At 45.7% G+C, this 23,489-nt stretch overlaps 1 protein-coding gene across 1 annotated transcript in view; it reads left to right on the top strand.

Moving 5' to 3' along the window:
- Positions 1–5,465: 5,465 nt before the first annotated feature.
- The window catches only part of AIRE (autoimmune regulator), a gene marked incomplete at its 5' end in the record, with an annotated part of 19,751 nt that continues 1,727 nt past the window's right edge, over positions 5,466–23,489 (top strand). Inside the window, 13 exon segments of the mRNA XM_083505698.1 lie at positions 5,466–5,491; positions 5,493–5,661; positions 6,496–6,670; positions 12,109–12,264; positions 13,009–13,080; positions 13,820–13,941; positions 15,332–15,409; positions 18,588–18,703; positions 19,255–19,351; positions 19,928–20,083; positions 20,502–20,623; positions 22,003–22,102; positions 23,351–23,419. Of these exon segments, the coding sequence (XP_083361824.1) occupies positions 5,466–5,491; positions 5,493–5,661; positions 6,496–6,670; positions 12,109–12,264; positions 13,009–13,080; positions 13,820–13,941; positions 15,332–15,409; positions 18,588–18,703; positions 19,255–19,351; positions 19,928–20,083; positions 20,502–20,623; positions 22,003–22,102; positions 23,351–23,419 (1,458 nt within the window).

Genomic DNA, 23,489 nt, shown 5'->3' with positions numbered 1-23,489 from the left:
AATGTCCACTGAAACAGAAGCAAGTCCTTCCATCTTGAGAAATTTGTAGCTCTGCCTGCAGTGAGCATTGATAGTACAGATTGCAGCCCTTTCAAAGCTAGGTAAAACTTCTGTTTTCATACCTCACTGTTTTCCCCCCAGCATACAGATGGCTAGTTTTCATAGTCTCAGATCCAAACATATTGTATGCATGATGGTCTGTGCATGTACTGTTACATTACATGGCCTCTGGATCACATGGTGTATACACAGACATCCACATGTGGAATTGCTGTAATCTTATCTCTGGAAAGTCACAAACACCCGGCAACACACCCACACCCATACCCATGTTTCCCATCATGTTGGGAAGAGTATATTTCTCAGTACACTGCCCCATTGGCTGTATAGTAGTTAAATCCTAGAAATCATGGAGTATTGGGAATGGTTTCCAGATATATGTACATCACTTGATCTATCACCACTTAATGGCTCTTGGCTGAAGATGTGAACTGTGCACCAAAATGCTGTGTGTTGGAATTAACTTTGGGCGATATAACTGGCCTGTTAAAGTTAGCATAATCTTTTAAATTCTGCTCACATAATTTCCATAAACACAAGTACTTCAGAATATTAAATGGTTACTTTTAGGCAAAGGGCACCTGTCTGGCCCAAAATCCTAATAACAAATTGCCATCATTTATTTTGTTACCCTTTGCCAGAAATAGTTTTATTTCAACTGTTGCCTTTTTTCATATGGACCAAAAATGTAACTTTATGCAGCATTATATGCATGTTGTGTCAAGCTAAGGAACAGTGATTTATTACTACATCTGCCCTTGCTTATACATTTGATTTCCCATATGAGAAGTAGCCCCGCTCTAAAACCATGTCAAAAAGGCTGACTGGAGAGACGATTAATGCAATTAATTGTAATGTAATTGGGTGATGTGCATTATGTCAGTAATACAAGCAGTTTTACTGGATCTTTGAAGCAATAAAAGCACCCTCTTTTTCGGGAAAACAAGTGAGCCATCACTAATGGTAGTGACAGTGCTTCCATTAAAATTTGTCTCCTTTAAAGTTTTTAGATGGATATTTCCAAATCTTTGCATTCAATAGTCATAGTTAATTTTGAAGTTGTGTTACCATTCCCCGTCAAGATAAGCTAACCAAATGCCTAAAATTATCATTCCTCGTTGGTCCTAATATTAAATGCCTTCCCAAATTGCAATATATTTTCTGCACAGGCAATTTTTGATGAACCTTCAAATGAAGGAAATTGTCAGAATGAGATTCAGTCACTCTGAGTTTAATGTTTTAGGGATCAAAAATCTTTTTTGTTTCCTGGAAGGGGTAATTCAAATGATATCTGTTCTGTAGCATACATACAAATGCCTCGCTCCATACATTGCAAAAAAGCAACTAATTTTACTTTTTCCATGTGTTTGTATTGATTGGTTAGGTTCATTTAAAACTCAAAGTGGGGAATATATGATTTAGTAGTAGTGTGTGATTATCGCATTACTGCTGAATTCTACTTTTTTTTTAAAAAAGTACGAATAATCAGGCCCAGTGCTAAAGGTTTCTGGAATTTGTTGATGGCAGGCCAGCCAAAAGATCATGTTGATTTTCTTGATAGACCGGTCATGTTCAAAAGAAGCAGCAAAAGGGAAAGTGTTGATTGTTTTTGCTTCTGAAAATTTTGACATTTTGTATTCTCTGATGACATAAAATGTCAGATGCTTCTGCATGTATAGGAGTGTCTGATTACCAAGACTGCATTTCTAAACAGACTAGTAAGCCTCTTGCTCTGCCTGAGGGTTTTTCATCAAATCCGTCCACTGTTGAGGCTTCTCTTCCTACTTTCATACTCGAATGACTTGATTTATTTACAATATATAGTATTTTCCGACAAGAGCTTCTCCTATAAGGAGAGCAATTAAATTATTCTCAAGCACAGTCATGCAACACTTTCACCTGCGTCTTGTAGGCCTCAGTGGGCAGATGATAGCTGCAGCTTCTGCTTTCAGAACTCTCGGTGGAGGTGCTGGGGGACCAGAACTATAAGAAGTCCTCTCCCCAGCCCTCTTGTTGCTGTTGCTGCCTCACTCGGCTTAAAATGTGCACAGGGGAATAGCCCCACTGCCTTGAAAGTGTTGCCAAGCACCAGGCCTAGGTAACACAAGGTGTTAATGTCCTTGATCCTTGGCAGCAATAACATTCTTTAACAACCACTTGGAAATCTACTCTGCTGCAACTGCTGCAAAATGTGGTGCCTTGCTTCTTGCAGCAGGAGACATCTTGTACCAAAGTCACAGTATGTTTGTGGCCATCCGTCGTCTTCCAGGTATAGTGTGCTCCTGTTACCCAATAAAGTTTTAAAAAATTGAATCCTACATGGCCTGAGAAAAGCTCGCAATGATCTGCCCAGAGACTTACAATTGGCTGTCTACATCATCTTGATGGTGTAATCTGTGCACCATGGGAATGGGTTTTTTTTTGGGGGGGGGAGTAGTGCCTAGGAAAAGATTGTTGGATGCCCAAAACTTTTCAACAATAATTACAATTTTAGCTAGGTACCTTCTGCTGTAAGCATATGAATGACTAACTTTTGATCTCTTAGCTAAAACTGCAGCTGATTGTGGCTCCCATGGAGAATTCCAAATACTCATTTGGAGCCTTTCCTCACAAATAGAAACTTCAAGGGTGTGCATAAATACCGAGTCAAACCATTGGTTCTAGGATTTCAGATGGGAGTCTTAACTAGCCTTACCTGGAGATAACTGGGGATTAAACCTGGGAGCTTCTTTGCACAAAGCACAGTCTCCACTGCAGAAACTGGAGATGTGGCCTCACTCTATGGACACTGCTCTGTTCCTTGTCTTCATGGGCATGTGATAGCATTGGCACCACTTTCTCCACAGGTGGACTATGGAGCCAAACAGCCATGCTGTGGTTTATCCTATTTCACTCACCTTGGCCCCCGTGATTTCCCCTTGGGAAATGCTGATTGGGGTGGGACTAGGGCACTGAATGCAGCTGTCTGAAGGCACCCTACATTGTATGTTTCCTCTGGAGCTCCAGCCATCCAACAGGTACAGAGGCGGAAATCTGGCATGTCTCTGCTGCTGCCCATTGGCTTCAGACTTTAGAGGAATAGTAGAGGCACTCCCTTTTATCCCTGACTTCATGCTGCACTTCACAGATGCTGTGCGAGATCTGGGGCAAGGCAAGAACACCTCTTGGGGCAGGGGCATGTTCTGGTGATTCGAAGAAAGAGAAAAGTGGGTGGCAGGAAGAGATGGCTCCACCCAACATAGGCTCAGATCCCAAATGACTTTTGTGAGTCATGGACCTCCATAGAAATAAGCTTTCCCGCCTCCTATGTATGATTTTCAATATAGTAAAGAGCAGGGGTCAGCAAACTGTTTCAGCAGGGGGCTGGTCCACTGTCCTTCAGACCTTGTGGGGGGCCAGACTATATTTTGGGGGGGAGGTAGAAAAAAGAACAAATTCCTATGCCCCACAAATAACCCAGAAATGCATTTTAAATAAAAGCACACTTTCTACTCATGTAAAAACACACTGATTTCCGGACCATCCGTGGGCTGGATTTAGAAGGCGATTGGACCAGATCCGGCCCCCGGGCTTTAGTTTGCCTACCCATGGTAAAGAGAGTAGGGGCAGAATTAGAATTAGTTTGTTCTGGCTCCATCTCCACTTGGTCTCTCAGCTTTTTGCACTACCAGTTCCATGGGCCATGGAGAGGAAAAGGTGGTTAAACGAGTATGAAGTTTTTAAAGGGGGGGGGTTAAATTTGCCCCCCCAAGTAACCACAGAGTAATTGGAGTTGTGTACCCCTATTTTAGGTGACTATAAATAAGCCTTCTAAGCAGTTAAGAGATAATAGCTAGGTATCAAAGTTTATAAACCCTGCCACTGACAGCAATGTTTCAGGGTGCTTTGAAGCCAGTGGTATGCTTGGGAGTTTGCATGAGTTTTCATCTCTAAACTTGTTCTCCCAGATTTAGCATGTAAAAAGTAAACAAACCCACCCACTGCTTGTAATTAACTGCTGCCAGCCATCCTGAATTACACTGGAGAACAATTAAGAGAAGTGTTCGGTTTCTAAAATAATTCTGGGAAGTCCATTGAAGTTTGGAAGGGTGGGGCAACCCACAGATCTTACTAGGAGTATCATAATGAGCAATCCTTAGCTACTTGCAGAAACGATTTGGAGAAGCAACTCTTATTTGTGGACCTATGGTTTTCTTCCCTATCAATCTGAAATAAAGGATCCCTTGATTTGACTTGAAGATGGAAAATATTATGGGCTGCCAACCAGTCAACAATGTACTTGTTTGCTTAGTAGAGCCATGTTCCACCAGAAAACTGATATCAGGCTCTAAATGGACCATATAATCTGGGTTTTCCCAAACTTCTGCAAATCAAGATCCACCCAGAATAATGCCAATCATGATCCAGTGGATTTCATGCTGGCTGCACCCGTGACATTGACCTGCTAGATTATATTAGGGCTGCATCCCTGATCACCCCAGATTCTCCCTTGCTCTAGGCCCACCCAAGGGGTTCTTGAATTTGGAATTTGGAAATCGACAAATGTAACTATATCTTTTGACATAACATGAATCTAGGGTTTATTTCTCAGGGTGGTTGTGTAATGGATTGTTGTCACCTCTGAATACATTGTACTGTACTGTGGTTTTTTTTAAAGCACTAACATAGCCCCAACACCGAGCCTATAGAGCCCAATCCATGTCTTGTTTTGAAAAGTACCTCCCATAATCCTTCCATTTTCCAGTCCTGTAAGTGTGTGCAGATGGTGTAGGGTGGAGTGAAAATTTCTCAAGCATTTTCAGAAAACGAAGCAAGCCAAATAGACTTATTTGGAGATAGCTTCAGCTTCTCAGATCTATCAGAGGATCATCACTGGGATGCTATTGGTTCACCAACAGGGTTCTTTGGTGGCGGTTGTTTTTCGTTACACCCCCACTCCATTCTCCACAGACTGAGCATATAAAAACCACAGGGAATTACATAGAACAGGTTCATGTGAAATACAGATACCAGATAACATCTCCTTTTGACAGGTGAGGCCAATAAGACCACCTTCCTCCTTTGTTTAGCAAAGACAGAGCAAGCAAAACAAATCTAATCTGGATGTTCAGCAGTCATTGAAGAAGTGAAAGACAATGAGTAATAGAAAAGGAGTGATATAAATATGAGTTTCTTTTTACAAGCTATACTTGCAAATCTGAATTTCCACAGGCAGGTGGTCTTGAGAGTGAGGTTTCTAAAATAAGACAGGATCTGACTGCTTACCCTACCCTGTACGGTCACTTCTACCCAAGATGCATGTTCCTTCACAGCATCTGCCATGACCCAAGCAAGTGTACATCAAAATTAAGGTATCTTTTAGTAAGGGTTAGCAGCTGCACGGTGACCAGAAATGGGCATGGAAGATGCATGCTTCTAACAATCCTGTAAATGTTACCCTGTCTCAGGATGTTCGGTTCTGATAACAAACCTTTAGGAGAAGGAGACCTGCGGAAATTACTTAAACTTTATCGCACAGAGATCTCCATGGCAGTCGACGATGTCTTCCCATTGCTCCACGGACTGGCAGATCATGACATTGTCACGGAGAAGATGTTCAAGGTGAGAGAAATAAGAACAATGATGAGATGATATATACTTCAAGTTTCCCTACTAACTACTAAAACAATCTCTTTTGTGGCATGCATATAATTTGCATAGAGGATAGGTTATATATACCTGCCCTTTTTTGTTTCTGCACTGCTGGACTATGACTCATTCCTGGCTTTCATTTCTTTTATTTTTCTCTGAAATTTTAATCTGGTGGTTTTATTTTGTATTTTGTTTTCTCTGGACCCAGCTAGGGAGGTCAGGTAGAAAGAGAGAGGTTTTTATTTGCGGTTGATGCTGCTTGTATCATAGCACCAATTTGTAATCACGAATCTCAGTGTACATAGTATATTATTTTATACACCAAAGATCATGGGTGTTGTATGAAAATCCTTGCAAATGGCACAAAATCCTAAGGGCTGTGAACAATCGGAGCAGACCAAATAAAAATGAATGAACATTACTAATTTAGTTTTATTAATGTCAATGGGTCTACTCTAAGTAGCACTAGCATTGGCTACAATATTAAGCCTTGTGAAGCACTATTGTTTTGTAGACCTTCAAAGTGAGCAGTTCATGAGATGAGCAGTTCTGGAGTGCTTGTGTGATGGCCCATGTTTAATTCATTGGTTTCCCCTTTTTTCAGCATTATTGGCACTTCACAGTTGTTGTTCTTCAGTCTATAATATGTCCCCGGGACTTTACCTGCAGTGCCAGAATTTGAGATTCTTGCTGTAACTGCAGAAGACAGATTTGACTGCAGTGTATCTAAGCTATTTAGGGGAGCAGTTAAATCTACCAGTATTTGGAAAGTAGACTAGCCTTGCTTTTTCTTTCTCCCTGAAGGACACTCTCCATCTGAAGGAGAAGGATGGCTGCCACAAGGCCTTCCATGCCATGTTAACATGGCTGTTGAGCCAGGACTTTTCTTCCATCCGGGACTTCTGGAGGGTTCTCTTCAAGGATTATAACCTGGAGAGATATTCCAAGCTCCAGTCCATTCGAAGCAGCTTTCCTAAAGGTATTTGCTGAAGTCATCATAGTCATGAAGAAATTGAAGATGAGTGAAATATAAGTGAAAATAGATTTAGAAATGCCTCTCTCATGTTTAAAAGCTGGGAATCGTTTATTTATTCACCTTTCTTGTTTAGCTTGTTTATTTTACTGCATAATATAATGTGTTTTCCTGCTCCAGGGACAATTTCCCCCACCCTGAAGCACAATTTCTATAATCAGGTGAGAATCCCACAAAACAGACTTACGGATGGGTGTTTATTGTGGATCCATGCTCCTTATGCATACACATTTATTTGCAGTGTCCACATATCTTTGGCATCAAAATGCCAGCCTATATTCCCCACTTCATCACACCTTGTTTAATCTGCATTTACCCTTTATGGGGAAAATATAAGAATAAGGAAAGAAAGCTTGTTGCTAGCTGTTAAGTCGTGGGTTGACATAGCAGCCGGCACAGCGATTTCTTCAAGTAGCTCTTTTATTCTGGTAAGCTGAAATAGAACTGACTGCGAACAGCTCAGCCGGCCTGTATTTATAGGCAGCCGGCTGTCAACATTGTAACACAACAGCCCAGAGTTCCCGCCTAAAATAACTGCCGCGGACCTGAGTGAAAACTATCTACAGACCTGAGTGAAAACTATATACAGTATCCCCCTGTTGGCCCAGGGTGAACTACACTACATAACACCCCTCCCCACCGAGATAAGGCGTTAGTTACAATCGTAATGGTTTCCTTATATACAGCACCACGCGTAATGGTTCAATTAGGCACAAAAGCATATCGGTTACATTTCCCATACTTAGACCAACAGTGATACCTGTCCAACAACATAGTCCTTTAAATAAGTTGGGCGCTTGGAAACTCTGCCAGACCGCCGGGGACTGGTAGCCAAGTCCGGAGGGCCACACAGTTCTCGCTGAGGCTGTGGTGCGACCCTAGGTGGCGTTGGAACCAACTCCCCTGGATCCGCTGCTGTGGGTGGAGCCTCCGCAAGTGGAGTGGTCTGAGTCTGTTCTGAAACGGCTTGGTTCGGCTCCACGCTGGCAGTTTGCGAGGGAGGTGTAAGTGGGGCCTCGCCATCTGTACGTGTCTCTTCTGGAGCCGCAAGCGCAGTTGGGGGCACCTCGGTAGTGTCCAAGTCCCCAACCCTGCGCCTAAGCTGGTCTATGTGCCGTCGCCACAAGCGTCCGTCTTCGAGTGCCACCTGGTACGAGCGAGGTCCAGTGACTCCCACTACTGTGGCTGGCACCCAAGGGATGTCCCCCACATAGTTCCGGGCAAAGACCTGGTTTCCTGGGACAAATGACCGTGGTGCGTTGGCACAGCCTGGGGGTTCAGCCACGGCAAAGTCTGGGTGTAGCCGGTCGAGCGGTGACCTGAGGCGGCGGCCCATAAGCAGTTCAGCAGGACTCCTCCCTGTGGCCGCATGAGGGGTGATGTGTTGCACGAACAAGTATTCGGCGACCCGCTCATGCCAGTCTCCCCGGTCCAGGCGTGCCAGTGCCTCTTTTGTTGAGCGCACCATTCTTTCCGCTTGCCCGTTGCTGGATGGATGAAAAGGTGCCGTTAGGGCATGGCGGATGCCCAGTCCCAAAAGATACCGCTCAAACGTGCCTGACGTGAACTGTGGTCCGTTGTCAGAGACAAGGACATCAGGACACCCATGCGTTGCAAACAGGCCTCGCAGCACCCGGATGACAGCTTCGGTGGTGGTGGAGGGCATCAGGGCGACCTCCAGCCATTTGGAATAGGCGTCCACCACTACCATAAAGGTCCGGCCGTGAAAGGGGCCAGCCAGATCGATGTGCACCCTCGACCAGGGTGTCTTTGGCGTCTCCCAGGTGTGTCCCTTAGCTGCCGGTGGTGCAGGCCTCGACTCTTGGCACGCTTGACAGGCGGACACCCAGGCAGTGATGGCATCGTCCATATTAGGCCACCAGACGTAACACCGAGCCAACGCCTTCATTTTGACAATTCCCGGGTGGCCAACGTGCAGAGCCTCCAGGACGCGCTGACGGAGTCCCTGGGGAATCACGACGCGGTCTCCCCACAGCAGACAGCCGCGATGAGCTGAGAGTTCATGTTGTCTGGTTGCGAAGGGCTGGAACTCTGCTGCAAAAGGCCCTTGTGGCCACCCCCTCCACACCCAGTTGAGCACCCGGCTGATGGTGCGATCCTGGGCAGACGCGGAGGCCACAGTGGCAGCCGATACAGGCGCTGCCGGAAGATCCTCAATCAGAAGGAGTGATGAAGCTGGAGCCGGGTCTTCCACAAATGCTGGAAGAGGGCAACGGCTGAGGGCGTCGGCATGGCCCATCGATTTCCCCGGGCGATGGATGATCCGGTAGTGGTAGGCAGCCAGGAAAACAGTCCATCGCAGCATGCGTGGTGAGAGGACCGGTGGAGTTGGACGATCACCGGCGAGGAGGCCCAGGAGTGGCTTGTGGTCAGTGATGAGGTCAAAAGTCCTGCCATAGAGGTATTCATGGAACCTCTTCACTCCAGCCACAAGTGCCAATGCCTCCTTGTCGAGCTGGCTGTAATTCCGTTCCGTCGGAGATAGTGTCCTGGAAAAGTAAGCGAGCGGTGCTTCTCTTCCATCTGGAAAACGGTGACTAAGGACAGCACCTATGCCAAAAGGTGAGGCGTCGCAGGCAAGGACCAGCGGCCTGGATTCACTGTACTGTACCAGCACACTGTCTGAAGAAAGGAGAGCCTTGACCGCGTTGAAGGCCGCCGTCTCCCGATGACCCCAGGCCCAAGGCGTCTTAGTGCTAAGGAGTCGGTGAAGAGGCTCAGCCACTGTGGCTTTGTGGGGCAGGAACATGTTATAAAAGTTCAGCAGCCCCAGGAATGCCTGCAACTCCGTTTTGTTCTTTGGGGTGGGGGCCTGCTGGATAGCGCGGATCTTGGATGTGGTTGGATGAAGGCCGGAGGCATCAATAAGATAGCCCAGGAACTCTACCTGTGGAACGGCAATCTGGCACTTCTCCCTCTTTACCTTGAGCCCGGCCTCCTGGAACCTGGTCAGCACGGCACGGAGGCGCTCAAACAGCTGCTGGTGTGAGTCTGCAGACACCAAGACGTCATCAAAATATGGTACCACGCCCGGAAGCCCTTGCAGGAGACGCTCCATAAGGCTTTGGAAGATGCCAGGAGCCACACTCACCCCGAACTGCAACCGGCGGCAACGGAATGCCCCCCGGTGGGTGACGATCGTCTGGGCTTCAGCAGTGGCATCATCGACTGGCAGTTGTTGATAGGCTTGGGCAAGGTCCAGCTTAGCGAAGACCTTACCCTCACCCAGGGAATGCAGCAGGTGTTGGACAACAGGAACCGGATAAGCGTGCTGCTGAAGTGCCTTGTTGATCGTGCACTTGTAGTCAGCGCAGATTCTCACCGATCCATCTGGCTTGACAGGCGTGACGATGGGGGTTTCCCACTTTGCGTGGTCAACCGGCTCCAAAACTCCTTGGGCGATCAGTTTGTCCAGTTGTTCGTCCACCTTAGCCTTGAGAGCAAAGGGAACCCGGCGTGGCTTTAGCTTGATGGGGGCGACTTGTGGATCAAGGCTAAAGGAGATGGGCGTACCTGTATATTGCCCCAAGGTGCCGTCAAAAACCTCGGCAAAGTCTTTGACCAGACCCTCAGTCTCTGCGTTAGAGATGCAGTTGATGCCGGTGACTTCCAGGCCGAGGGCATTAAACCAGTCTAGCCCTAGGAGGCTTGGCCGCTGACCTTCGACCACCACCAACCGGAGCAGGCCCGAAAAATCCTTGAAGGTGATCCAGAACCGGCCAACGCCTACCACGGGAATGTCGTTTCCCTGGTAGTCTCTCAGGTGTACGCGGTGAGAGTCGAGTTGCCTTTTGGACACTCTGGGTACCAGTCTTTTGATGGTGCTCCATGACACGATGGACAGGGCAGACCCGGTGTCGATCTCCATGTCACATGGAGCTCCTTCAATGAGCACCGTGACGTTCAGCTTGCATCGCGTAGGCGAGTCGGTTTGGCCAATCGTGGTTCCAGACAGGCAGCGGCAGTTGGTGAGAGCGAAACAACTTTCCTTGGCAGACTGGAGTGAAGACTTGGACTTGCGAGTCGATGAAGGGGGGGTGTCAGATGGAGCCGATCGGCAGACCTTAGCGATGTGGCCCCTTCTGGAACACTTCCTACAGATGGCGTCTCTGAATCGACACTTGGCACGGGAATGGTTGCCTCCGCAGCCAGCACATTCCGGTTGGCCCTTGGACTTCTGTTGGAACTTCCTGCGCTCCCGCTTTGTCTGGTGCACGTCATCGTCTTCACTGGAGGATGCCTCATCACTGCTGGCCTCTTCATGATGCACCGGAACTGGCTCCCTAGCAAGACGCGGGCTGCTGGACTTGCGGATCTCCTGGGCGGAGCGTTCAGCAGCTTCTGAGGCCACAGCCTCCTCAATGGCTTTCTGTAGCGTGAGGTCTGGCTTGGCTAGGAGACGCCGTTGCAGATGGATGTCCCGGACCCCGCAGACGATTCGATCCATCAGGGCATCGTCTAAGTCTCGGAACTCACAGTGCATTGCAGCCTGTCGCAGGGCGGTGGTGTAGTTGTTGATTGACTCCCCCTCTGCCTGGTTCCGGTGGTAGAACGCATGGCGGGCAGCAATCTTGGACGGCTTCGGTGCGTAGTGGTTGCGGAGCTTCTCTTGGATCGTGTCCCATGGTGTTGCCTGGACTGCTTCAGGCGCAACCAATGCTCGGGTCGTCTCAAACACCTCAGGCCCACAGAGGCTGAGGAATAGGCCCCGCTTCCGATCCGTTGATACTGCTGTCAGCTCGTTGGCTTGGAGGTAGCAGTCGAACCGAGCGAGGTAGGAGTCCCATGATTCAGAGGCTGGCGCAAACGGCGGTAGAGGCACAAGTGAAGCCATGATTCCGATGCCGGCGTGAAGGGCGATGGATGGAACACAGTGCTCCAGCCAGAAGAGTCAGCTCTGAATTGGTTCTGCCCAGTGATTTCGCTCAGTGATTTCGCTCTGTGATTCAGCTCAGTTCAGAGGCTGGCCGCATCTGGCTGTGCTCTGATGTCCATCCATCCCATCCTCGTCGCCAGTGTTAAGTCGTGGGTTGACATAGCAGCCGGCACAGCGATTTCTTCAAGTAGCTCTTTTATTCTGGTAAGCTGAAATAGAACTGACTGCGAACAGCTCAGCCGGCCTGTATTTATAGGCAGCCGGCTGTCAACATTGTAACACAACAGCCCAGAGTTCCCGCCTAAAATAACTGCCGCGGACCTGAGTGAAAACTATCTACAGACCTGAGTGAAAACTATATACAGTATCCCCCTGTTGGCCCAGGGTGAACTACACTACATAACACTAGCAACCCACTGTTGCCTCATTTACAATATTAAGCCCTGTCTAGACATGCTTCCAGTCTCAGAATTTGCTTTCTTTTCAGACCTGGATCTCAGTAGGTATTGCAGCAGGGCAAGGAAGCTCGCAAGCAGTCCTAAGGTATTGACTCAGCACAAATCCCAAGGGAAGAGGAAAGCGACAGATGAAAAAGATGTTTTGCACCCACCTCAACTTTCAGCAAAAGGCGATCCACACCTTGGTATAGAACTATTTTCTGGGGTTTTGCTGTGCTTTTTGTGGATGCAAGAGTTGATATTAAACATGCCAAAGAGGATTAGGAATGGATTTCCTCCAGGAAGAAATAAGGATCTGGAATGAGAATTTCCAGTTTCAAGAACATCGGCATAAGCCATTCTCTTTTTTGGTGGTATTTCACTACCTTGATTTGTTTTATTTAAGATATTGATATACGGTACCAGTTTTCAGGCGAGCTTTGCAAAGCAGTTTCCATGCAATGCTAACGAACTGAGCATCATTTTAAAAATATATTTTTAAAGAAACAGCCAAGGCAAGAACTTTCTGAAAACTAGATCTCCTTCTTCTCAGAGCTACAGCTCTCCTTCTCCTCAGTCAGGGTGGTGGTGGTTAGGGAGGGAGAGGCCACCTCAGCTGCAATACTAGGAGCTAGGCCCGGGGGCCGGATCCGGCCCAATCCCCTTCTAAATCCGGCCTGCGGACGGTTCAGGAAGCAGCATGTTTTTACATGAGTAGAATGTGTGCTTTTATTTAAAATGTATCTCTGGGTTATTTGTGGGGCATAGGAATTCGTTCATTCCCCTTCCCCCCAAAAAATATAGTCTGGCCCCCGACAAGGTCTGAGGAACAGTGGACCAGCCTCCTGCTGAAAAAGTTTGCTGACCCCTGTCCTAAACACATACTTGCTGTTTATTCGGGGGGGAGGCCTTGCTTTCAGTATTGTAATGTGTGTCCTATAAATCAACAGGATCCCTTCCAAAGGCAAAATCTGTGAAGAAGTCAGAGAATGTTGAGACCCAGCATTATCCCCTCTCGCACGGTATGTGCAGCACTTTGCCGTTCTTTGTATCTATCCAGCACTGATCTAACACGGTACCTTGACTTATTTCACTCAGAAGTGACCAAACTCTGTTTCTTCTTATTTAGATTCTAGATCAGGGATGAGGATCCTGTGGCACTCCATATTTTGTTGGACTACATCTCCCATTATTGTGGCCTACTGGCCACACTGGCTGGGGCTGATGGGAGCTGGAGTCCCAACAATATCAGGAGAGGCAAAGGTTCGTCCCCCTGTTCTGCATCAAAACGAGGGCAATTAAGCTGATATGGGACGCGGGTGGCGCTGCGGGTAAAACCTCAGCGCCTAGGGCTTGCCGATCGCATGGTCGGCGGTTCGAATCCCCGCGGCGGGGTGAGCTCCCGTCTTTTGGTCCCAGCTCCTGCCCACCTAGCAGTTCGAAAGCACCCCTAAGTGCAAGTAGATAAATAGGTACCGCTTTATAGCGGGAAGGTAAACGGCGTTTCTGTGTGCTGCGCTGGTGCCGGCTCACCAGAGCAGCTTTGTCACACTGGCCACGTGACCCGGAAGTGTCTTCGGACAGCGCTGGCCCCTGGCCTCTTAAGTGAGATGGGCGCACAACCCTAGAGTCTGTCAAGACTGGCCCGTACGGGCAGGGGTACCTTTACCTTTACCTTAAGCTGATATAGAAATTTAGACTGTATGAATTCTGTGTCCCTGCTTTGATGAGATAAATCCTGTGTGATCTTCCATTTTCCAGGTGACACTAAGAAATGCATCAAAATTGGTGGTGAGTTTTATGCAACAGACAAACTGGAAGAGCTTGGAGAGAGGAACAAAGCTCAGGATCTGAAGCCCAACGGGAAAGCTAAAGAATCCCAAGTCCGTAAATACATATGCCACACAATATACCGTATTTTTCGCTCTATAACATGCACCTGACCATAACATGCACGTAGTTTTTAGAGGAGGAAAATCCGTAGGCATGCCACCCGTAGGCATTTTCTCCATAACACGCACAGACATTTCCCCTTACTTTCTAGGAGGAAAAAAGTGAGTGTTATGGTGCAAAAAATACGGTACTTCTAATCCTTTCACATTTTCTCTGCCTCTTTTGCTTTGAAGTTATTAACAAGCTTTGGGGGCCACAGAGTCCTTCAGACCATAGTGCCAGGTGAGTGTATCGTGGCATTGGTTTCGCCAAGGGCAGACACTGCCGGTTTTTGTTTATGCAGCACCTGCAGTCAGGTGCTTCACAATTACTTCTGTGTGCAATTACCAACCTCTCTATTAAGAGGCAAACCCGGCAGCTTGGCAAGCGAGTCACATGACCCACCCACCCACCTCACTCAGGGAATTCACTGGTAGAACAGAACAAGCAGTTGCGTAAGTGAAGCCTTAGTCTCGTACTGCACCTGAGAGTCAGACAGAAACGAGGAGGGCTGGGATCCTGCACTTTTAATAGCTGCTTAGAAGAGGGAATTGCAACAAGAGTAGTAGGTTAAATGGTAGCTACAACTTCTTCTGCACAACTACTAAAGATGCAGGAGTCCTATTCAACTGAACACCCCAACCAACACCCTTCCTTCAGGTGTGGCTTGTGCCTCTTTGCCTCACAACTCAGCTTGACCCTTTTACCTGTGGGAAAGCTTGTGTGAGTTTTCTGCACATTGCAGTCAAAGTTCAAAGGCTACGGAGGAGAAATTTATAGCTGATCCAGTGTTGTTAGGTTCTGGATCAGCTGTGTTTTAATGTATGTCTGTTGCAAAGCCTTTATGGCGCTCTTTTATTGTTTTTATGTTGTTTATGTGTACTGCTTAGAGATTTTTAAAATATTAAGTTGTTTAGAGAAGCTTTTAAATCATAAATGAACTTGTGCGTTACCACCACAGCTGCTGCAAAAGGCAGCATCAGAGAGAACAACATTAATTAATATCTTTACTGCAAGACCAATGGATGACCCATACCTGTCAGTTTTCTTAAGGAGACAGTGGCATTGGGGAGGAGCTGGAGAGGAGCATCATTTTAGCTTTTCAAAGTACAAACACACTGAAGCACCAACATTATGCATTGTGGCCCTCATCTAGTGCAGCCTTTTCCAACCTGTTGCCTCCTTAAAGATGTTTGTGACTACAATTCCCATCAGCCCCTGCTGCATCTGGAGCACACCAGGTTAGGCAAGGCTGGTCTGAGACAGCCCTACTTGGAATAACTGCTATGATCAGTGGAGTGGATTTACTTCTTGGTTCATAATTCTTCTCTTGATTTTCAGAATGGAGATCAAAAAGCAAACTTGCAGAATAGGTGCCCTGCCATCCCTTTCCACACTGTGGATCCAGCCCCCCAGCAGGTAACAAAAAGAATGTCATTTTCCTTTCCCTGTGCTAAAGGTATGTCAGCTTCCCTCGGTCAGTTCTCTTCATATATGGCTATGTTTTTTGCAGAGGGGGTTTCTCCTGTTCTTCATATATTTCCACCTCTTCGTATAGTGGGATTTCTTGTGTTTTTTGTGTTTTTTTAGTAACATGGAAAACAGTTCACACAACGTTGTTTTATTTTGTTATTCATCATATTTGTATTCTACCCTTCCTGGAAAGGAATTCAGGTGGTTTACGTAGGATTATTTATCCTACTTTATCTTCACCAGAGCCCTGTGAGGTAGGTTGGACAGAGAGATAAAAGGTGACTTTTCCTAAAGTCTCCCAGTTAGCTTTGTGGCCGAGTGGGGATTTGAACTCAGCTCTTCCCAGTCCAACTCAAGTGTGCTATCCACTCAAACACTTTTTTAGCGTGCCAATAGAAGCAGGTGGAGTGTCCACCCTTATGGGATTTAGAACTCATGGGCTGGGTATTGTCAGGAAGGGGGAAACCCTGAGATTAAACATAATCAAATGTGCATGTGCACACATATGAAATGGGACAGATTTGCAGGTATTTTTAGCACCCGTATTTTCAGCATTATGCTAAATTTAAAGAGAGAGAGGATAAAAGAAAATGTGGAAGGAGGGTAGTTGGGCAGTTTGTCTGTTCAAACAAGTTGAAGGCATAAGCAACTTTTAAGGAAAGATGCCTTGTGCTTTTATGCTGCAGGTGTATTTCCCAAGTAGCCACTCCACATATAAGCAGTCAGCACTGTAGCTTTTGGAAAATACATATGGAAACCTGCAAAGGAGGCAGCCCATCGTAACTCCCCGGTGCCTCACCTCATGGGATTACAGACACACTTCCCCATGTGGTTACTGCAGGCAAACATTACGATGTTTGTTGTGAGATGCACACAGTGGCACCTGGAAACACATCTGCCAGAGAAAATGTGAAATGGTCTTCCCTTTTTTAAATGTAAAAGCCACAGGAATTGGATTCCAATGAAGACTGGACGGAGTGAGAGTCACAGACTGTGCAAGCCCCTTGCTGCAGTACAGTCAGGTCACATCCATGCCGTATATTTAAAGCACATTGTTTTCCCCTAGAGAATCCTGAGGAATGTAGTTTAAGGTTGCTGGATATTGTAGCTCTGTGAGGGGTAAACTACAGTTCCCAGGATTCCTTGGGAGAAGCCTTGTGTTTTAAATGTATGGTGTCGATGTCACCACATTCACAAATCATTCCTAAAACAGGAGCAGATAGAAGCACACTGAAGCCAGTCTTCTGGCCTGAAAACTAGTGTTTCTTTATAGAGAAGATGGGCTGAGCATCACAACTGTCCTAGACAGAGGCACATCTGACACAGGCATGTTGAGTGCTACCCTTTGCCTTGCATTTCTTTTCTTTTCTTTATTGATACAGCAAGAAAAAAGAAAAAACACAAATACCAAATTACACACAGGAATAACCATAGACACATAATTTTCTTAACAAACAATAAAACATATATTGGTCTTAACACTAAAGACCCAACCTCCCATCTATTCCATATTTCAGTTTCATATTACTTATTGCCAATACACACTTTTATTATAATAATTTTTTTCTTAATATATATCTAATTTCTTATATCTACCTTGCAACTATTACTGAAGTTCCTCGAATGCTGCAACAAAATTTAAACTACTATATTAATTTTTCAAATATTCTTTGAAAACCTCCCATTTCGAAACAAATTCCTGTTTTGATTTATTCTTTATTTTTTCTGATAGACCATCTAATTCGGCATATTCTGTCAGCTTTCAGATCCAATCTTGTATGGAGGGGATTTCATTACTCTTCCATTTTGCCCCAATCAGAACTCTTGCTGCCGCCGCCGTATATAAAAATATACCCTTCCTCTTTTCCCTTTGCCTTGCATTTCTGATGCTCTTAAGCAGAAAATGAATCTCCACCAAGCCACATAATTCATTATGTCTTGAAAGTTTCACCCCACTTGGGAAGTCCCAGGTTTCCTCAGCTTCTTAGACTGGTGCCAGATTCACCCATAGGACAAGGTTTCACCATGAGAATCATTTCTCCTTGGCAGAGCTTAGTGCCGCTCCTGCCAGTATGGAATTCCCCAAAGATTTCACAGTTAAAGGCTGTTGCACAGCAAGAAACACCTTGCACATCAAAGCCAGTATTGGTCCTCACTTTCCCCTGCTCAGTTGGGTTTTGCTTCTGAAGCCATCTCTCTTAATAAGGGCAAATTAGCAAAACTTGCAGAGGCTCAGTTATAATGTCCATTGCATGCCCTCTGTGCCTCCCACCAAGGCTCTCAAGTTTAGGAAAAGCAGTGTTTGAAGAAAGAAGCAAAGCGCAAAGGACAGAATAAGCCCTGTTTCCTACAGGAAGCAGAACTGTACTTTATTACTGTCAAGCATTCCTGCTGCATCAGACTCTGCTGCAGAAATGACCAAAGTTCTGACGCTATTTTCTTGGGTGTTCTATCTCAAAGCAGAGTTCAATAAAAGAGCCAGAGCAAGGGCAAACCTTCCTTTAAGTCCGCCTGCTTCATGTATTTCCAGTGTTACAATTAAATCACCCATTTCTAGGGATCTTGCCTGCCAGAAAGAGCTCTCTGCTCCAAGTCCCTGTTGCCCTGAGACTGCAGAGCTGTAAGGCAGCCTTTCTAAACCTGTGGGTCAGCAGATGTTGTTGAACTACAACTCCCATCACCCCTAGCTAGCAAGGCCAGAGCTCAGGGATTATGGGAGTTGTAGTCCAACAACATCTGGGGACCCACAGGTTGAGAACTGCTGCCAGTGCAAGGGAAGTGGGACTAGAGCAGCTGGGTTGTGGTTGTGGATGTGTGCACTTGAGATTATGTAACTTCATAAATTGTTGCCTGGACTTTCTTGCATTCCTCTTCCCTCCCCATTCCTTTTTCCTTTTGTGTTGTGTCCAATCCTGGAGTTTCAAAATCACTTTTTTTATTTAAAAAAATCTGTGTAGAGCATTTAATCAATTTTATGCACTTTAAGTGTTGGTGATGAAAGTAGCAGAGGCTGGTGATCTGGATAGGTGGCTGTAGGTATGCTGCTCCCTAGCCATGTAGAGACAATCCGTCTGAAAATGGAGTCTTTATTCTATTTCAATCCTTCCAAATTTTGCTGGGCCAGAAGAACGATGACGAATGTGCCGTCTGCAGGGATGGTGGGGAGCTGATCTGCTGTGATGGATGCCCCAAGGCCTTTCATCTCACCTGCCTGGTGCCACCACTGACAGAGATTCCCAGGTAATGACAGTCCTGCTGGTATTTCCATAGCCCCCTGGAATCACATCAAGATCTGGGTGCAGAACAGGTTTTATTTTGATTATAAGCCACTTTAAATGCTTGCTTGCTAGAAATCCAGGATATAATGACTTGAAACAAGTATCTGGACCATGATCATACAGTTTTTACAGCTGATCTTCCTTGTGCATGTTCGGAGGGCATATTGGCCTAACCCCAACCACAGTTCTCACAGCAGATGAGGGTGATTCCTGGACTTGCGCAGAGCCTCTTCTCTTCTAGGAATAGGGAGTGGCCTAGGGGGAAAAGGCACCCATCCTTTTATTATCTCAGTATGTTTCCTATGTGCAGTTTGTTTATGTCTTCCTGCCCTCACTTGCAATAGTGTGTCTGAGACTGGTGGTAGCACTCTGATCCGCCATTTCCCATTGGGTGGGTGGGGGACTGTTTTTGTTTACATTTGCTTAACTTGTTTCATTCATTTCTTCCTCTCTTTCTCTACTTGCTGTTCACAATCATGCTCCTGTCTTTTTTCCCCTCGGGACACTGAGCAGCGGGACATGGAGGTGCGATTCCTGCTCCTCCGGGCAGTCGAAACAGTACAGGTGCAATGGAGAAGAGAGCAGCAGGAATGCACTTTCTCAAACACAGGTATAATTATGATCCTTGATTTCTCTGTGTCTCTTCACGATCCTCTCTTTTCCTCTGCCTTGCGGGAAAATGTCCTACATGAAGCAACTCTAAGAAACTGCTCTTTTGCTCTTGTATCCTTCAACAGCTGTTTATGGTCTTTTTGTGCACATTTATTGCAGTCCACTTTTCCTTTGTGAGAAAAGGGAGAATAAATGGCCCGGACCTTTGGAATGCAATAATCTTTAATATGAACAAAATTGCAGTCTCTGAAGGTGTTTTAAGACCTTCACATGACCACCACCCGAAAACCCAGCTGAAATATAAATTATATCCTGCAGTGACCCCTTGTGGCTGTTTTCCATTACTGCTGAGTGACATTTCTCTCTTTAATTATTTTTTTAAAATAATTCGTTTGTAGGACAATCTATCAGATTTATTATTGCAATAGAAGTAAAATGGTAAAAATGAAGTTCAGTGTGTTCATGATTACACTTAGTCACTTTTTTAAATACAAAAGGCAAACTCAAATCTTCTTATGAAAGTGATGTGATATATTCTATCAATATAATATATTTATTTTGCACACCTGCTTAGGGAGCTGTATATGTCCAGAGGACAACGGACGATGGGAGGAGGGTACTCATCAAGGAACCTGTGTGTGCCTCCCTCAGGCAGCCTTTGCCCTCTGTGACCCCAGTGTCTGGGGTGGCACCACCAACAGCTCAGAATGTGGGAACAGAGAAACAGCTGGTCAGTATCTCACCTCCCGTGGAACTTTCCACCATTCACTGGGCTTAGCCATTTCAAATGCTTTAAATAAGAACAGTGGGCTGCAAAACATTTTGTTGCCTTATTTCTCCTACCCCACCCTACGCTTGAACTGGTAGTTTTGGCGGAGTCTATCAGGTCTCAAATTAAGTATTTGCTTGATCCTAACATTGCTGTGATGAAACTATACTTTGCTTAGTTCATTTTTCTGCAGCCCTGAAAAATCTTACAATGGCCCCAATGGAAGTGGTAAGTTAGAAATCAAAGCAATTGCAGTGGACCAGACAAGCATAAGACGGGATAGTCACATGCAGCGCATGGTAGCTCTGAAGGAGAAAAAGAGGACCATGTTTTGCTAGAAACCTGACTCCAAATTTTTTATTTTTTTTTTCCTTTACAGAAGCTGACCATTGGGGAGAAGTGTGGTGTATGCAGGAAAGAAGGAGACCTGATCTACTGCAATAAGTGTTTCCGGGCTTTCCACTGGCCCTGCCATTTTCCTGCCCATGCAGATCAAATCAGGTGACATTTACATCCAAGAATTAAGCCATCCATAGCTCCCCAGACTTTATCGTTCTTGTTTGTGAGAGCGTGTCCACATGGTGGCTTACTAAGCCTGGTTTAATGTCATAGTAAAGGTAAAGGGACCCCTGACCATTAGGTCCAGTCGTGGCCGACTCTGGGGTTGCGGCGCTCATCTCGCTTTACTGGCCGAGGGAGCCGGCGTACAGCTTCCGGGTCATGTGGCCAACATGACTAAGCCGCTTCTGGCGAACCAGAGCAGTGCACGGAAACGCCGTTTACCTTCCCTTTATCTACTTGCACTTTGACGTGCTTTCGAACTGCTGGGTTGGCAGAAGCAGGGACCGAGCAACGGGAGCTCACCCCATCGCGGGGATTCAAACCACCGACCTTCTGATCGGCAAGTCCTAGGCTCTGTGGTTTAATCCACGGCGCCACCCATGTCCCAATGTCATAGTACCAGATCAGAAATGCAGGACAGGCACCACAAGATGGGAGTTTTGTTTATGTAAGTGCTGCTCTTCTGAATAGTGCTACCCTGTAACAGGATGAACACGGAGAGTGGCCTATTTGTTTGAACAGGTGTCAGGTGTGCCAGAATGGTGATTCTTACGTGGGGGGGGGGGCGGGACACTTTACCTGAAGCCATCACCCTAAGTCCTTCACAGATAGATGTTCTAGTATTTTACTCAAAGCAACATCTTGATCTCAAAGTAGGCAAAATCCAGTGTTTTCTAAACGAATCCATGCATTTTACGACATTTATATCCTGGAGTGTCCAGTGTGGACTTCAACTAGCTACTCTCCAACAAAAGGTGATGTTGAAGTCCTTATATTACTTTTTAAATAGGCTCTCTCTGCTAGCAAATCTGAATCATAAAAGTGGAAGCTGGACCTGGCTGCATAATGAGCTTAATGTTAGCAAAACTGATGTCTCATGGCTCACTCATACAGTTGGAAGGTCAACATCAGTTTTCAATTGTACGAATCAGCCTTGAGTTTTACCAGGCAATATTGCGTGGCTTCTCCTTCCTCTCCTCTTGGGGCTTTATTCTCACTGCAGAGTAGTTGAGTAGCTAAGCATGTGCCTGGCCTGTACCAGTACAGGTGGGGGCTCACATGATTGAGTATCTCAACCTCCATACAAAAAAGAATCCATGCATATGAAAAACTAGGTTTCAGGAAGAAAGGTTCTAGCCTAACTTTCTTCCTGACATCTCGTTTTCTATGTGGGTGTAATGTTTTGTATGGAAGAGCATTCAACCAAGCCCCCTCTTTGACCTGAAGTAGTCCAGTCCAGCTTTAACCCGTTATCTGTGCTTTCTGAAATATAGGTTTGTGACTTCAAAGGGTAAGATCCTTTGTGTGTTTTGTTCTAGTGGAATCTTAATGTGCAAATCCTGCACTAGCAACCATCCCATGACCATCAGCTTGGATGGAGCTACAAACTCAAATACCCCAACACTACGAGCGGTAAAGGTCTGGATATTCCAAAATCTTTTCAACTTTATAGTAGCTAGTGGGTTTAATCTTTGCGGCTCCCCTGTGGAGGTTCATTAGGATGAGAGATAACTGGTTGTGTGGAGACTTGAACTTGGGTCTTCCCAGTCAAAGTCCGACAATCAGACGTACACTATACGGGTTCTCATTGTTAATGTTAATACTTGTTAATTTTCTATAACATCAGTATGTTAATAATACAGTGGAAGGAAGGAGAAACAAGCAGGAAGGGGCTGTGAATGTGAGCAAATAGTTACATTCAAAAAACTTAGTTACCCTCAATAGATGAGGATTAAAAGTTGCCAAAGGAAGAAGCAAGGGAGAAAGGATCAAGGAAACTGCAGTATACATGAGTTGAATTTGATGTTGTTGGTATTTATCTCATGGTATTTATCCTTTGAATATAATGATGAAGACAGCAAAAGAAAAAGAAAGTTCTTAGCTTTGTCCTTCAGTTGCAAATTGAACATCACTTGCTTCTAACTTTGCAACTGAAATGATTAAAGTATGTAAAATCCATCCATCTTTCGCTTTATTTTCAAGAAGTGCTCCATGGATGACAGAGCCATTTTTAGGGACAACACTGGGAGTCAGTTACCATCAAACCAACCCCCTCCCCTGCAAAAGAAAGCTGCATCTGGGCTCAGTATACATGAAGGAGCGTCTCCACCCCCATCGTTTTGCCCGGACACTGAGGTCCAGTGCTGAGGGCCTTCTGGCGGTTCCCTTGCTGCGAGAAGCCAAGTTACAGGGAACCGGCAGAGGGCCTTCTCAGTAGTGGCACCCGCCCTGTGGAACGCCCTCCCACCAGATGTCAAAGAGAAAAACAACTACTGCACTTTTAGAAGACATCTGAAGGCAGCCCTGTTCAGGGAAGCTTTTAATGTTTAGCAGACTATTGTATTTTTATGTTGTTGGAAGCTGCCCAGAGTGGCTGGGGAAACCCAGCCAGATGGGCAGGGTATAAATATATTATTATTATTATTATTATTATTATTATTATTATTATTATTATTATTATTATTCAGTCTTCACTCTGATTGTAGGCTACATACATCCTGCAGAAAGGATTTCCCTTTTCCTAGTTGGCTAGGTTACTCAGCATTTATATAATGGAGAATTACTAAGGCTGCAATTCAATAAATGGGTAAATCCCATTGAACAAATTGAGTCTTACCCTATGTCTATGCATAGGATTGCACTGTGAGATGAGATTTTCGATCCTAGGTGGTGGAAGAATCTGCTGGGACTGAACCCCTTCTGAACAAGGATGATCTGGACTCTCTCTTAGGGGAGGTAATGGAAAACAAATCTTCTTGTGCTATAATTTGTCCAGTGCTGAACAGGACTGTGGATTCTGGAATTG

This window comes from Podarcis liolepis (genome assembly GCF_965112155.1).
Source record: "Podarcis liolepis genome assembly, chromosome: 5".
In the NCBI taxonomy this organism is placed as follows: domain Eukaryota; kingdom Metazoa; phylum Chordata; class Lepidosauria; order Squamata; family Lacertidae; genus Podarcis; species Podarcis liolepis.
This window is presented reverse-complemented; position numbering and strand designations above follow the sequence as displayed.